Below are 14,908 nucleotides of genomic sequence, written 5' to 3'. Positions count from 1 at the left end.
GGAAAAACATTCAGATAAATATTGTCTTTATTGACAAAACATACAGTGAAGGTTTAAACAGGAATAGACAGAGAGCAGCAAGATTTAAGGTTTCACTCTTCATTCTCGTAGTCGGCAGCAACCTTCCTCTTTCCTTCTGAGTGGACATGGTTGCCCCAGGTGTATGTCAGGTACATGCAGATCATTGCTGGAAAAGAAGAACAGAAGACCGGTTAGCGACTGAAAACAGGGATGTGGCTTGGGAGGCATACACTGAAAGATACAAGAAGCAATGCATGTAGAGTTAGGCCATTTAAAAACATCCAAAGATTATGTTAGTGATTAACATGGGCAGACAGAAATTGTATCAAAAGAGGTCTTTACAGTGTGCCTCAGAGCACCACTCTCATAGACTAAGTCGCAATCGACATTGCTTTAGGAAACATAAAAGTAGTCTAAAAGCGTTCTACACATCTATCCAACTACAGCAAACAGACTACACAATGGGAAGATTCTTAGTTGTAGCTGAATAGGTGTGTAGAAGCCTGAGTAGCCACATCTGGTCATTACCTACATGGGACACAGACAATATCACACCTCTCATTAATATAAGGTTTATTCCAGTCACAACATGTGAGATGAGGCATGGTACAATGACTACCTGCTCCCAGCGTGTGTCCCAGGTCCCAAGCCACATCCATAAAAATCAGTAGAACTGTTCTGATTGGAGAATCAGAGTTTGCGTCACCGGGCAGTGAACAAGAAACTATTAAATCAGTTGATGCTACCCCTCCTCCTCCTCAAATCAAAACCTAATATGGATGCCAATGTTTTGTTCTGGCTTGCGTGAACATGTTTCATCTACTTCCTGTCTGAGGCAGCATGGTGCCCATATGGTGAGGCTGATTAAGACAAACAGGTGTGAAACAGACCGGTGCGCATGCAAAGTGAGAATACAACATGGAATCCATGTTTGGTTTTGATTTGGGGAGGGGGGGGTGGCATCTAAACTGGATTTAATCGTTTTTTTGTTCATTGCCCAGCGATGCACATGGTGATTCTCCAACCGGAGAACTGATTATGGATGTAGCTTGAGACACCGGACATGCTGCTACCAGGTAGTCATTGGAACATGACTCATCTCACACGTTATTGCTATGGACTGCCCTTAGACCTAGTCTTATTAATTAATGAATCAGTGGTCTAATATTGGGCTATGAGGCCATATTTACTTAGCATTTAGCAGACACTCTTATCCAGAGCAACTTACAGTAGTGAATGCATACATTTCATACATTTATTATTATTTTTTTGTACTTATCAAGACTACAGCAGAAATAAATCCAGAATTTGCTTGGAGATGTTTGATAACTAACAATATCCTGGTTCCTGACAGAAACCAACATCCAAACTCTAGGAGTACTTACGGGGAGCAACTTTGAAGACGGATGATGTGAATCGTCTCCAGACATTGGGGATTCCTTTAGAGAAGTAGTTGGGGAAAGCCCTCTGCTCGAAGGGGGATAGACTGTAGGTGATCACATGCCTGATCTTGGCCAAATCTCCAAAGTGGCGACCCATGGTGTCTAGAGAGACTATCTGAAATGACAAGGTAGGAGTATCGATGAGGAAAAGGGTACAGTAGTTTAGATGTTGCAATGCAGTCGTCACACAACTAACAATACTGGTCCACCAAAAGTCACATTCGTTGGAACAATTGATTAGTCCCCCCCCAAAAAAATCTGTGCATTTCTCCATACATTGACACATCCTATATGTTTTAATCAAATCAACTATATGCACTGAGCTTGTCTGATGCTTTAAGCTTGATTAATTAATTAAGACAAATGATTAGAGGGAGTCCGATCAGCAATTGATTTGATCGTGCTGGGCCGGGCTCAGAATTGCGGCACTGTAAAAAAAAATTATGAACACCGATGTTCTGTGGTGATCACTGCAGCAGGGAGAGAGAGAGAACAGGTGCTAGTCAGTCACACAGTCACTGTCTTTTTAAGGTTGTTGATTATAGAATTAAGTTGGGGTTTTCCTCTCTCCTCACTTTTCTTTGACAAGAAGGCAAGGGCTGTTCTCATCTCATTCTGCTGCTACCTGCACTGAATTGTTCAACACAAATATGCTGGTTAACTTTGCACATCGCAACATGGTCTGGGAAAAGGCACCAATTCAACAGCGCTCTGATACGTTTCAGAACCACGGACAGGGAACACTATCCAACACGGGAGAAAGCACATTTGTTATAAAATATTATTTTTTATTAGTGTTACACCATTGTTCTTACGTAATAACCATATACAATTTCATTACCACATGTCTTAAACTGATGGACTGTTCCATCCCCACGGCCTCCACAATGGACAGGTGTCTTGTATACCATGATTTTTTTTTTTTTGCTACTGCTCAACTAAAGTAATCTCATTGACGAACCACCTATTGACCAAACAATCGACTAAATGGGGTCAGTCCTAGTTTGTGGTAAGTAAAAAAAATGTGAGATGTTTTACAAAAACAAAGTCATCAACGATTGGATCCTCGCTAACCAATCCGTTTTAAAGTCAACTGGCAAATTTTCAAGAAGCCGTTTTAACCACGTGTTCTGGCTCTGGCCCAATCCATCGGTTTCTGGAACAAAATCAGAACAGTTCGACTGTTTGCGTTCTAGAAAATCGTCAGGGAGGTAGTCCGATTCATTGAGGAGTAGAAACTAATGTCCGTGGGCATAGCGTTTGGCCCAGAGCAAGGAGTTTGGGTTGCCAGGCAAATGTGCATTTCTTCCTCTTAAGAAATGACAACCAGCCAGTCTTCCACAATAATAGTCAGAATATATTACCATCCTTCACTTACTTACAGCTGCACTGGGGTCAGACAGGCGCGAGATATGGCTCTGAAAGTTTACCTCAATCCAATGATGAGAAATGGTGTTGCATTGTCCCATTATTCCAACTGTTACACTGAGAAGATTGAAGGAGTGCTAACAAAAAAAAGTTGTCATCTAATGTTTGGTGTTGATGTTCTGTCATTTCGCCAGTGACATTACAACACGTAAACTCGTGTCTGACAGATAATAGAAAATATGAAGACGATACAACCTCGCTAACTAGTTACCTAGAAAAATAGATTGCACAAAAGTGAGGGCAAACGGGACCAACCTGCAACAAGCTAGACAGTAGCTAACGTGAAGACCTTGCTTGACATTCACGCCAAGATTTAAAATGCGTCTAATGACACGACACTCTTACTTCGTAAAATCCCCAAGAGATACACTGATATGACACGTATACAGGTTACTAAAATAGTGACATTAACCACAAAACCTTGAACTTTCAGTATCTCTTACCGTACTGCTTCTCAAGACCCAGATTAATAGCTATTTATGACTTCCAGCAGAAGTAAGCCTTTACGTAACTTCCGTTCTTCTTCTTCTATGGTATAACGGCGTTCGCAACAGTTATATGTGCATTCCGCCAACTACTGTGCGGGTTGATAATAAGGATCCCAAAAATGGGAAAACATTTGAGTAAAAATAAAGTATCATACTAACTACCAAAAAAAAAGAAATTAACCAAATAAAATCAACCTGCTTTTCTGTAAAAAAAAACTAATTTTAATCAGATCATAACACAGGCTTAGAAGCCTCCTGTGAGGGCGGGACATTTCCTAGCGACAAAGTCCTTGTAGTGCTTCTGCCGTGAAGTCTTGCAGCCCCCAAAACTTCTCGGCTGCAGATATATCCAGCTTCTTTGACTTCTTAGACACTTATGCTGTACAATTAATCACTGAAGCTATAAATGCCACAAAATCCACTTTCATCACGAGTGTATCCAGATCACCGATTGACTTAAAATACTATCAACTGGTTGCAATGCATCCACCGCCATATCTTCAACACTGTTGGCTCTTGCCCCTTCGACTCTCTTAACCACCTCCACATAGGAGATCTGCTGGCAGCCCTGATCCTTGACACCTCGACCTCCATTACCCTAACAGGGCACTCAAGGAAGTCCATAGTATTTTCATTGACAGATTCTTCAGTATCATACTTCTCCTGTTTGCAAACATTTGACACGTGATCATATCCTTTACAATTCCCACACTGTAATGGTTTGGACAAATGCTCTCACAGCATACCTCACATATCCAAGCTTCACATAATATCGACAGCCTTTTCTCCTCCAGCAGGTATATCTCACTGGTCATCCCCAAAGCCAACATCTACTTTGGCCGCCTTTCCTTCCAGTTCTCTGCTACCAATGACTGGAACGAATTGCAAAAATAGCTGAAGCTGGAGACTTATATTTCCCTCACTAACTTTAAACATCAGCTATCTGAGCAGCTAACCGATCGCTGCAGCTGTACATAGCTCATCTGTAAATAGCCCACCCAATCCACCTACCTCATCCCCATATTGTTTTTATTTACTTTTCTGCTCTTTTGCGCACCAGTATTTCTACTTGCACATCACCATCTGCTCATCTATCACTCCAGTGTTAATTTGCTAAGTTGTAATTACTTTGCTACTATGGCCTATTTATTGCCTTACCTCCTCACGCCATTTCACACACTGTATATAGACTCTTTTTTTTCTTCTTCTATTGTGTTATTGACTGTACATTTGTTTATTCCATGTGTAACTATGTTGTGTCACACTGCTTTACTTTATCTTGGCCAGGTCGCAGTTGTAAATGAGAGCTTGTTCTCAACTGTCCTACCTGGTTAAATAAAAATAAAAAATTTAATTACCATACGGGTTAGGTGACGTGCACTGACCACTCCTGGGATTTTCTGACTAAGGTGCTCATCATCTACAGTACCGGTCAAAAGTTTCAGAACACCTACTCATTCAAAGGTTTTTCTTTATTTTTTACTATTTTCTACATTGTAGAATAATAGTGAAGACATCACAACTATGAAATAACACATATGGAATCACATAGTAACCAAAAAAGTGTTAAATCAAAATATATTTTTATATTTAAGATTTTTCAAAGTAGCCACCCTTTGCCTTGATGACAGCTTTGCACACTTTAGGCATTCTCTCAACCAGCTTCATGAGGTAGTCACCTGGGATGCGTTTCAATTAACAGGTGTGCCTTGTTAAAAGTTAATTTGTGGAATTTATTTTCTTCTTAAAGCATTTGAGCCAATCAGTTGTGTTGTGACAAGGTAGGGGGGTATACAGAAGATAGCCCTATTTGGTAAAAGACCAAGTCCATACTATGGCAGGAACCGCTCAAATAAGCAAAGAGAAACAACAGTCCATCATAACTTTAAGACATGAAGGTCAGTCAATCTGGAAAATGCCAAGAACTTTGAAAGTTTCTTCAAGTGCAGTCAGACCAATCTGAGGGGACACATGCCCCTGTGGGCATGGCACTTCTGATCCCAAAAAAAAGGTAGAAAACCAAGCTGATAAATCTTTGTCAAGCAGTGTGTAAACTCTCCATCTAGTACAGGAGTAAATTCTGACATGATTGCAGACGCACAAACTTTACGCTACACAATGGTGTGTGTCTCAGCAGTCATGTGTATTTATGTCAGAACAAACAACCATTTACAATCATATTGAATAAATAATCAGGGATCTGTGCATGCTCTTTATTTTTTTTTCAAGAAAATATTTAGCTAATTATTCATTTATTCTTTTTTGTGATAATCAGTTATCCGAACAAGACCGTACAGTACATTTCATTTGCATAAATAGACGACATGCATTTTAGTTAAATTCGTCAATATATTAGGTATGCAGTCATTTCATGACCCAGGGTAATAAATACACACAAAAATCAAGTTGTCTATAAAAGATAACTTACATTCTGGACCGTACGAAAAGAGAGGTTGTCCGCGAAACAACAGTCTGCAATCCCCAGGAATAAAATGAAACGTGAAAATGTTGGATACGAGTATATAGGACCACTTTTTTTAAATATTTTGTCCAGAACAGATGTACTTAAAATGTACCAGTTAGTGTGAAAGAAGAGACTAAAGATGGCAGAACACCCAAAATAAATTAACAAAAATAATAACTTAAAAATGAATCCATGTTCTTATGTGTCAACGCAACGCAAAAACACAAACAAAACAAACAAAGTGGAGGGATAAGACATCTTCACAACATTCCTGCCTATCACGTCACATAAACATGTAAACAAAGTGGAGGGATAAGACATCTTCACAACATTCCTGCCTATCACGTCACGTAAACAAAGTGGAGGGATAAGACATCTTCACAACATTCCTGCCTATCACGTCACATAAACAAGTAAACAAAGGAAATCAATGCCATATTTTCTATTTAGATAAAAATACTTTTTTGGCAAGTAAATGCATCTGTTCTAGATAAAATGGAACTCCATGCACTGATGTTTTGACAAAGACACTGATGACTTGACATGAAGTCACCAGACCAGGATGTTACAATAGGCGATTGTGAAAAAGTCACAAAAGTTGCTAAAAAGTCAAGAGCTTGAGGAGGATGGAATAAGTCTAGCGGCAGTTGATGCAGACGGTAGGTTAACAGTCAAAGTGTTGAGGCTGGTAAAACAACATCAGGCAGTGAGGTAGGGGTCAATTCCATTTCAATTCAGTCAATTTCCAGAGCGAAGGATCAGCCCGAGCGAGAGGATTTTTTTACATTGAAAAGCATTGAGAACAATTGGAATAACAGTTGAGATTGTTCAGTTTTACACCAAGTTCAAATGGAATTGAGCCTGACCCTGGAGGTGGGCCTTTAGCGGCATGTGCACCTCGTAGCGATCATTTCATCTAACTCCTTGTAGGCAATGGAGTCACCTTCAAGGGTTAAAACACTCAGGGGGATGTACTCCAAGGGAACACACGAAGGCCGTGGCACAGAGGAGTCCAGTATGTGGTAGATCATGTTCTGGAAGAAAGTGTGTCTGGGGGAGCCGTAGATGAACCCCACAGCCCTGGGACAGGTGCCTTTACAGTACCTGGGGTTGTACCTGTGGGGGAAAATGATCCAATGGCTCAGTTTGAGCTCACTGAAGCTCACTCTGAAGTCGTACAAGGCACAGTCGCTCGTAGGGAAGTCAGAAGTCGGGAGGAGGTCCGGGAGGATGGTCTTCTGGCTCGTTTTGCCTCGTGCGTTGTTCGTCAATAGATCTGGAGAGTCTCTCCTCTGTCTCCTCCTCTTGCTCCGGCTGAGCCTTCGCACCGGCTTGAACTCCGCCAGGCTCTCAAAGGTGTCCATCTCATTGGCTGACCTCGGATGACCTTGTGACCTGGTGGGCAGCCATCTTTGGTGTGCCAGCTCGCTGGTGTCATTGAGGTACAGGAGCAAGGACGGAGACCTTAGGTGGAGCTCGACAGGGCCCCTACCGCACCTCTCCTCTCCTCCAGCCTTAGCCTCCCTGCCTCTGCCCTCCACACACGTCAGGTTGATCAGCAAATGGATGTCCTTCTTGTGGGACTGGATGAGAGGTCGGAGGAACGTCGTGATGTCCACCTTGAGCGCCACAATGAAAATAGGTTAACATTATTGTGGTTTAACATCCTCTGTGATTGTAAATGCAGTGTATCCACATAGGTGGTTGAATTGTGCTTTTAAATTATCAAATAAAGCCATTTTTATGCTTAAAACAATTTCCCTAAGGAAATAAATAGTTGTTTGCATTGAATTATATTGCACTAAATCAACAATCACCTCAACCCACTTCCTCCTGTGGTTCGTGTGGAACAGGAAGTTGAATGAGTGATGGCTGCTGGGGCAGAGAAGACACTGATCCTGGGCATCCTGCTCTTTCACATCTAGGTAACATTGGGTAGTCATGGACGTGGCCTGCTCTTGGTCGAAGGAGTACAGCAGGACAGACTTCAGGAGCTGCTCCTTGGCTCTGACACGGTCCAGATTGTAGGAGAGGTTTTGCATGAAGAACTCTGTAGGAAACATCGGAAATGAAGGCCTATGAGAAGAACCAGAGATTGAAGAGGAAGCGAGACACCTCACTTGCTTATTTTTTCTGGTTCATATACAGTCAATAAACTAAGCAGACCAGACCCAGATGCTAATGCATGGGGGGCCAAATGTGTCGGAATAAGTCAGCACTTTATGTTTATTTGCTCAGTCCTAAAAACTAGGCTACATCAAATACACTGAGTACACAAAACATTAGGAATATAATATTGAGTTGCACCCCCTTTCTCCCTGAGAACAGCCTCAATTCATCAGGGCATGGACTCTACAAGGTGTTCCACACGAATGCTGGCCCATGTTGACTCCTATGCTGTCACACAGTTGTGTCAAGTTGGCTGCATGTCCTTTGGGTGGTGGACCATTCTTGATACACACAGGAAACTGTTGAGTGTGAAAAACCCAGCAGCATTGCAGTTCCTGACACATTCAAACCGGTGTGCCTGGCACCTACTACCATACCCTGTTCAAAGGAACTGAAATATTCTGTTTTACTCATTCACCCTCTGAATGGCACACAGGCCCAGCTCCTGGCATAAGCAGTCGCTTAGGACCCCAGGCTGCTAGGGGCATCGACCCCCCCACCAAAAAAAATAATATTTTTATTTACTCAGTGGGGTCTCAACTTCCTGTTGAGAGTTACTATAGTAGAATAAACAAGATGCAAGTTAGAAACTTGGTTGTGAATCAGCAATTTTTCGTTTATTTTGTCAGTCACTCAAATTGCTCAGCTAACAATTTTCAGATTGTTAGTTAGCTGGCTTAACTATCTAAACTTGATGCAAACATGGCAGAAAACTTTCCGGGCACATGCACAAACCTTGCCTAGGGTCTCGAAAACGCTAGTCAGCCCTGATGGAATACACAATCCATGGCTCAACTGTCTCAAGGCTTAAAAATCCTTTAACCAGTCTTCTGTCCTTCACCTATACTGACTGATGTGAAATTAACAAGTGACATCAATAAGGGATAATAACTTTCACCTGGATTCACCTGGTCAGTCTCATGGAAAGAGCAGGTGTTCCTAATATTTTGTACACTCAGTTTTAAACTAGTGTCCCTATGTAAAATAGACCTCACTCACGCCATTGTATTTCCATGTAAATTAAGTTTCACCCAAAATTCAGAGCCCACCTTTGCTTTGCTCCAGGCACTCACCCCGCGGGGTTATAAGTCGAACTGTGTTGTACTGGTGGTTGTTCCCTTCCAAACTCCTCTCATGTCTCGAAGACATCCTGTACAGTCTTTTCATGTATCGAACATATCTCGAATCAGGTCTCATTCTTGGGGTCGTGTCTTGCCATGGAAGTCCCTGTGCTGTCAGCGCCTTCAGAAGGGGTGACAAGATATTGCCATGTTGGTACAAAGTAAAATCGCCAAAGTCGTCAGCTAGATTTGACGTGGTCGGGGACGATCCAAGTGAAAAGCCGCCGATCAAGAGGAGTAGTAAAATAGAGGTCCGGTAATTAAGAACAATAGTCAAGTGGAGAGGAGTCTCCATTGTAAATCAGTCCGTCAGAACTTGGACAACTCCCTCAGGTCAATAAACCGACACACATCTCACTGCAGGTGAACAGGTGTGCGCAATCACCCCAGGGGAAGCATGTATCCTACAGTGTGGGCAGTATCAGACGGAAAGACATAGGATGAGAAGGGGATACAGGAAATTAGTTTAAAGAGTATATTGAGTAGAACGTTATTAGGTACAGTCTCAAATATTTTGTTATATTTTGTAAGAGCAACGGTATGATTTAGTTCCCTGTCTCTGGCCCACACTCCAGTACAGTAGGTAGCGGTAATGCACCATAACTTTGGATGCCAACCGCCGGTAAACACCACCGAAGAAGAAGACGAATCAACTCAGGCCTGTCAAAACCCAGAAGGGAAATGTAAGGGGGCTTGGAAGAAGGTAATGGTTATTTTGTCATCTACACAGAATATGTATAAATATGAAACGTTCCCAAGGATCAACTTCAACTGTCGGTGTATAGTAGAAGGACTGATGAGCTGATTACAAGTGAGCATCATCTTTGCAATGAACCAAGTCATAAATGCAGTAAACATTAACAGTGACTACAAAAATCAGCTTACATCAGAAGGCCGATTGTGTCAGGGTGGGCTTGTGCTGATACTCAAACCTCTCTCTCTCTCTCTCTCTCTCTCTCTCTCTCTCTGGCTCTCTCTCTCTCTGGCTCTCTCTCTCTCTCTCTCTCTCTCTCTCTCTCTCAATTTTCCATTCAATTTGCTTTATTGGCATGACGTAACAATATACATATTGCCAAACGCTTATTTTGGATATTTACAATATAAAAATAAATAAAAATGAGAATCAAAATTGTCAACGGGACAACAGTAACAACAATAACCAAGGGTCAAAATAACCATACATTCAACAATAACAATAAGCATACAGTAGAGGACATGTGCAGGTTGATTGGTCTGTCAGACACTGTCCCTCAACTTATGGCATGCAGCAATGTAGTGCGCTGCCAGCCCACAGCTCTCTGTGTCTTCCCCTAACAGGACGGGTAGCCTATCCTCATCAGAGAGGTCTTTGAAACCTTGAATAAGGGTTTCAAATTTGGGGAAATGACACTCTCTAATTGTTTTATATTTTTGACATTTTGTCAGGAAATGCAGCTCCGTCTCAGGTTCTGCTGTTGTGCAGTGGTTGCACCGCCTTTAACTACAGGGAGCCAGGTTTTCCTGTGTCTACCCTTCTCAATGGCAAGGCTGTGCTCACTGAGACTGTACTTTGTCAAGGTTTTTCTAAGGTTTTGATCAGTAACCATGGTCAAATATTTAGCCACGGTGTACTGTCGATTTAGGGCCAGATAGCACTGCATTTTGCTTTGTGCTTGTGTTTCCCAATAAGCAATGTAGTTTTGTTTTGACTGTGTTGTAATTTGGTTTATTCTGATTGATTGGATGTTCTGGTCCTGAGGCTTCAGTGTGTTAGTAGAACAGGTTTGTGAACTCAGCCCCAGGACCAGCTGGATGAGGGGACTCTTTTCTTTGCTCAGCTCTTGGCATTGCAGGGCTTGGTAATGATATGAGAGGGGTCACTGTATTTTAGATGTTTCCAAAACTTAATTTCTCTTTTTTGATTTTTTATTAGTGGATATTGACCTAATTCTGCCCTGCATGCATTGTTTGTAGTTTTCCTCTGGACACGTAGGAGAATCTTACAGAACTCTGCATGTAGGGTTTCAATGGGGTGTTTGTCCCATTTGATGAAATCTTGTTTTGCAAGTGGACCCAACACCTCGCTGCCATAAAGTGCAATTGGTTCAATGACATATTCAATTAGTTTTAGCCAAATTTTAATAGCTATTTCAATTTGAATTTGCTTTTTAATGGCGTAGAATGCCCTGCGTGCCTTCTCTCTCAGTTCATTCACTGCCTCATTAAGGTGTCCAGTTGAGCTTATTTTTAAACCTAAGTAATTGTAGTGTGAACAGTACTCTATATATTTTGTACCAATTGAGAACTTTGGTCTAATTCCCTGAGATCTGGATCTTCTCTGGAAAATCATTATTTTAGTCTTTTTGGGGTTTACTGCCAGGGCCCAGGTCTGGCAGTACTGCTCTAGCAGGTCCAGGCTCTGCTGTAGGCCATGTGCTGTGTGACAGCAGGCATAGGTCATCTGCGAAGAGTAGGCATTTAACTTCTGAATTGTGGAGACTAACACCAGGGGCTGAGGATTTTTCTAGAATAGTGGCCAATTCGTTAATGTAAATATTGAAGAGTGCAGGGCTCAGATTACAACCCTGACGAAGGCCCCGCCCCTGGTTAAAGAATTCTGTTATTTTCTTACAAATTTTAATGCTGCACGTATTGCCAGTATACATTGATTTAATTATGTCATATGTTTTACCCCCTACACCACTTTCAATAACTTTGTAGAACAGTCCTGTATGCCAAATAGAATGAAATACTTTTTGGAAGTCGATAAAGCAAGCGTATATTTTGGTATTATTTTGGTGGATATGTTTATCTATCAGGGTGTGTAGGGTGTAAATATGATCAGTTGTGCGATGTTTTGCTATAAATCCAATTTGGCTTTTACCTCAAGACATTGTGCTTATTAAGGAAGTTTAGAACTCTTACATTGATGATACTACAGAAAAGCTTCCCCAGGTTACTGTTCACACAAATGCCTCTGTAATTGTTAGGGTCAAATTTGTCTCCGTTCTTAAAGATTGGGGTTATGAGTCCTTGATTCCAGATGTAAGGGAAATAGCCTACACTCAGGATCAAATTAAACAGTATTAATATAGCCAATTGAAATTTTGCGCTAGTGAGTTTGAGCATCTCATTTAGGATACCATCAGGTCCGCATGCTTTTTTAAATTTGAGAGCCTGAAGTTTCTTATAGAGCTCCTGGTCAGTAATTGGGGAGTCCAATGGATTTTGATTGTCCTTTAAAGCTTTTTCTAATCCATTCAACTTCTCATGAATTTGGTGTTGTTCTGCGTTTGTGTCAATTTGAACGGTGTTGTAGAGTGTTTTGAATTGAAATGTTTTGAAATGTCTGTCTGTCTGTCTGTCTGTCTGTCTGTCTGTCTGTCTGTCTGTCTGTCTGTCTGTCTGTCTGTCTGTCTGTCTGTCTGTCTGTCTGTCTGTCTGTCTGTCTGTCTGTCTGTCTGTCTGTCTGTCTGTCTGTCTGTCTGTCTGTCTGTCTGTCTGTCTGTCTGTCTGTCTGTCTGTCTGTCTGTTTGTCTGTTGTACCCTCCTTTACATCCTTGTGTGTGTTATTTCAGTCCCCAGCCTCTGTCTCCAGCATTCCCGAACTCTTCCACTTGACTGGCTTCTTGGAACAGAACAGTTTTAAAGGTCCAATGCAGCTGTTTTTATTTCAATATCAAATAATTTCTGGGTAACAATCATGTACCTTACGGTGATTGTTTTCAATTAAAATGGTCAAAAAGAAACAAAAATAGCTTATTTTTATTGTTAAAATATCACATTATTATTACAACCTAATAGTGTGAAAAGTTATATAGAACACAGGAAAATCACAGTCTTTACTGCACTGGGTCTTTACCAGTTCTCTGCTCAGTGTTCCATGAGTTTAGGGGTAGAAAGGGGTTATGAAAGTACTGGTTACTGTTATACAACCCCACACAGGCCATACTTTAATAGTGTTTAAGGGCAGGGGAATGGGGAGCCCTTTACTGTAGTTAGCCCAGAGCACTTCTAAGGATAAAGGTTGTCTGGTAGGCATACACTGGCCTATATTTATATGAGAGGGACTACTTCTTCATCTTTTCATTTAAGTTGAACGTTATTTCCCCAGACAGTTCCATGCAGACAGAGGGTGATGTGGTCTATTTAAGCAATACGGCACGAGGGGGTGTGGTATATGGCCAATATACCACAGCTAAGGGCTGTTCTTATGCACGACGTAACACGGAGTGCCTGTATATGGCCCTTAACTATGGTATAATGGCCATATAGCACAAACCCCCGAGGTGCCTTATTGCTATTATAAACTGGTACGTAATTAGAGCAGTAAAAATACATGTTTTGTCATACCCGTGGTATACCACGGCTTTCAACCAATCAGCATTCAGGGCTCAAACTTTAATGTAAAGTTATTCTATAATAATGACAGTTTTTGTTCATTTCACAGAGCCATGGTGGCCTAAAGAGACCGACCAAGCCCATAGAAGGATGATACCTAATTAGCAGGGTTGAATGGCCACGGTGACGCTGTGAATACAACTGTTTAACTGAATGCATCATCACCATTCTGAGTGCTGCCCTCTCCCCAGACAGAGACACAATAGCACATTGTTTAACAAACTATCACTTATTATGCTATTGTTGTCTGTGTTCCAAACCACGTCATCACTATTGTCTGTGTTCTAAACCCGTCATCACTATTGTTGGTCTTTGGTGAAAATAAATCAGTGTAATGTTTAAATTGGATCAATTTAAAATGTAGTGTTGTGCTCTCTACATGGAAACTTTTTTACACTGCAAAGATTGATTTTTTTTGTAACAAATTTTACCCAGAGGTTTTCTGAGCGGTTTTAAAGGGTTGAGGTGATCCAAGTATGCTATGATGAGCCACACCAACCTGACTCAATACAGATCATTACATGAAAGAGCAGCCAGCTGTTCGTCATCTCTAAGCTGCTCGTCATCTGTTGCCAGAGTAATGACAGAAGGCTGACACACAATTGTAATTATTATGTGGTAATTTTCAATGCAATTTCAAATGGCATGTTGTCTGACAAACAGACATGTGAGACAGAGAACCCGACTCCCCAGGCAGAATGGGGAGCAGTGAAATCATAAATGGGGGGACGCGTGCAGCCAGCTAGGCAGGTAGCCTGAGTGAACATGTTCAGTTCACTGCTCCTCACATGACTAACCTCACAGACGTTAAAGCTGCAATCTGGGATTCGTGTTTCAGCCCATCAGGAGCCCTGCCACTGAGGGATATACAGGGACATATCCCAGACAGCACTTTTTAATAACACATTTAACCCCGTAGTCAGACGAATCCCAGCCATGTGTGAGCCTGTTTACGACTGGGAGGGTGAATTTTTGTCTGAACCACTAAGCCAGCAGAAAAATATCTCAAATGGCTTGACACAATCATTGCTTAAAGGCAGACTCAGCAAAATGACGTTGCCACGAGCAGCACCGCAGATATTGAGAGGAGCGAGATGCAAGACTTAGCTCTCTCACGGTCACACACAGTATCTGCGCAATGTGCACGGGTTCGCTTCGCGCTGTTCACAGCGTGGTAGCCAGGGGACCAAAACAGCGGAGAAGTTGACCAAGTATGCTGTTTACTTTCTGCATCTATATGTCATATCGCTGAGTCCACCTTTAAATGAATAATGATCAGTGTAGGTGCAGTACTTCAAAGCTTCTAAAAACCAAACTGGTCATATGTGTAGAATAGCTTATGTCTAGGGCCCTGTGTTTTGGGCTATCATCGTGTTACATGACCTAGGATTTAAC

General features: G+C 41.7%; 2 protein-coding genes across 4 annotated transcripts; both read right to left on the bottom strand.

The window, feature by feature from the left end:
• Positions 1–9: 9 nt before the first annotated feature.
• LOC106604229 (cytochrome b-c1 complex subunit 8) lies at positions 10–3,426 on the bottom strand. Of its 2 annotated transcripts, none has more exons than XM_014198691.1 (3): positions 3,335–3,426; positions 1,407–1,578; positions 10–187 (listed from the first exon to the last, which is right to left on the bottom strand). In XM_014198691.1, exons 2-3 carry the CDS (start codon positions 1,558–1,560, stop codon positions 93–95), a joined length of 249 nt encoding a protein of 82 aa, XP_014054166.1. In that variant the 5' UTR covers positions 1,561–1,578; positions 3,335–3,426; the 3' UTR covers positions 10–92. The 2 variants fall into 2 exon arrangements, with proteins under 2 accessions (XP_014054166.1, XP_014054167.1); XM_014198692.3 differs by having other exon boundaries at positions 3,147–3,338.
• Positions 3,427–5,516: 2,090 nt separating this feature from the next.
• Positions 5,517–9,668, bottom strand: LOC106604233 (growth/differentiation factor 9). Of its 2 annotated transcripts, none has more exons than XM_014198699.3 (3): positions 9,086–9,668; positions 7,661–7,893; positions 5,517–7,462 (listed from the first exon to the last, which is right to left on the bottom strand). In XM_014198699.3, exons 1-3 carry the CDS (start codon positions 9,426–9,428, stop codon positions 6,725–6,727), a joined length of 1,314 nt encoding a protein of 437 aa, XP_014054174.1. In that variant the 5' UTR covers positions 9,429–9,668; the 3' UTR covers positions 5,517–6,724. The 2 variants fall into 2 exon arrangements, with proteins under 2 accessions (XP_014054174.1, XP_014054172.1); XM_014198697.3 differs by having other exon boundaries at positions 5,518–7,462; positions 9,062–9,666.
• Between the last annotated feature and the right edge of the window lie 5,240 nt (positions 9,669–14,908).

The sequence above is a fragment of the Salmo salar genome, chromosome 05 (genome assembly GCF_965601325.2).
Source record: "Salmo salar chromosome 05, fSalSal1, whole genome shotgun sequence".
In the NCBI taxonomy this organism is placed as follows: domain Eukaryota; kingdom Metazoa; phylum Chordata; class Actinopteri; order Salmoniformes; family Salmonidae; genus Salmo; species Salmo salar.
The sequence above is the reverse complement of the archived record's forward strand: the minus strand, read 5'-3'. Positions and strand labels throughout refer to the sequence as shown.

What these genes read in the sequence shown, in the direction of transcription:
- LOC106604233 (XM_014198697.3), bottom strand. Translation starts at nt 9,428, where the DNA reads ATGGAGACTCCTCTCCACTTGACTATTGTTCTTAATTACCGGACCTCT. An exon ending in GTGCCTGGAGCAAAGCAAAG is followed by an intron (nt 7,894 to 9,061) that starts GTGGGCTCTGAA and finishes TGTTTCCTACAG; the next exon opens with AGTTCTTCATGCAAAACCTC. An exon ending in ACAGGAGGAAGTGGGTTGAG is followed by an intron (nt 7,463 to 7,660) that starts GTGATTGTTGAT and finishes GTGGCGCTCAAG; the next exon opens with GTGGACATCACGACGTTCCT.
- LOC106604229 (XM_014198691.1), bottom strand. Translation starts at nt 1,560, where the DNA reads ATGGGTCGCCACTTTGGAGATTTGGCCAAGATCAGGCATGTGATCACC. An exon ending in CGTCTTCAAAGTTGCTCCCC is followed by an intron (nt 188 to 1,406) that starts GTAAGTACTCCT and finishes CTTCTTTTCCAG; the next exon opens with CAATGATCTGCATGTACCTG.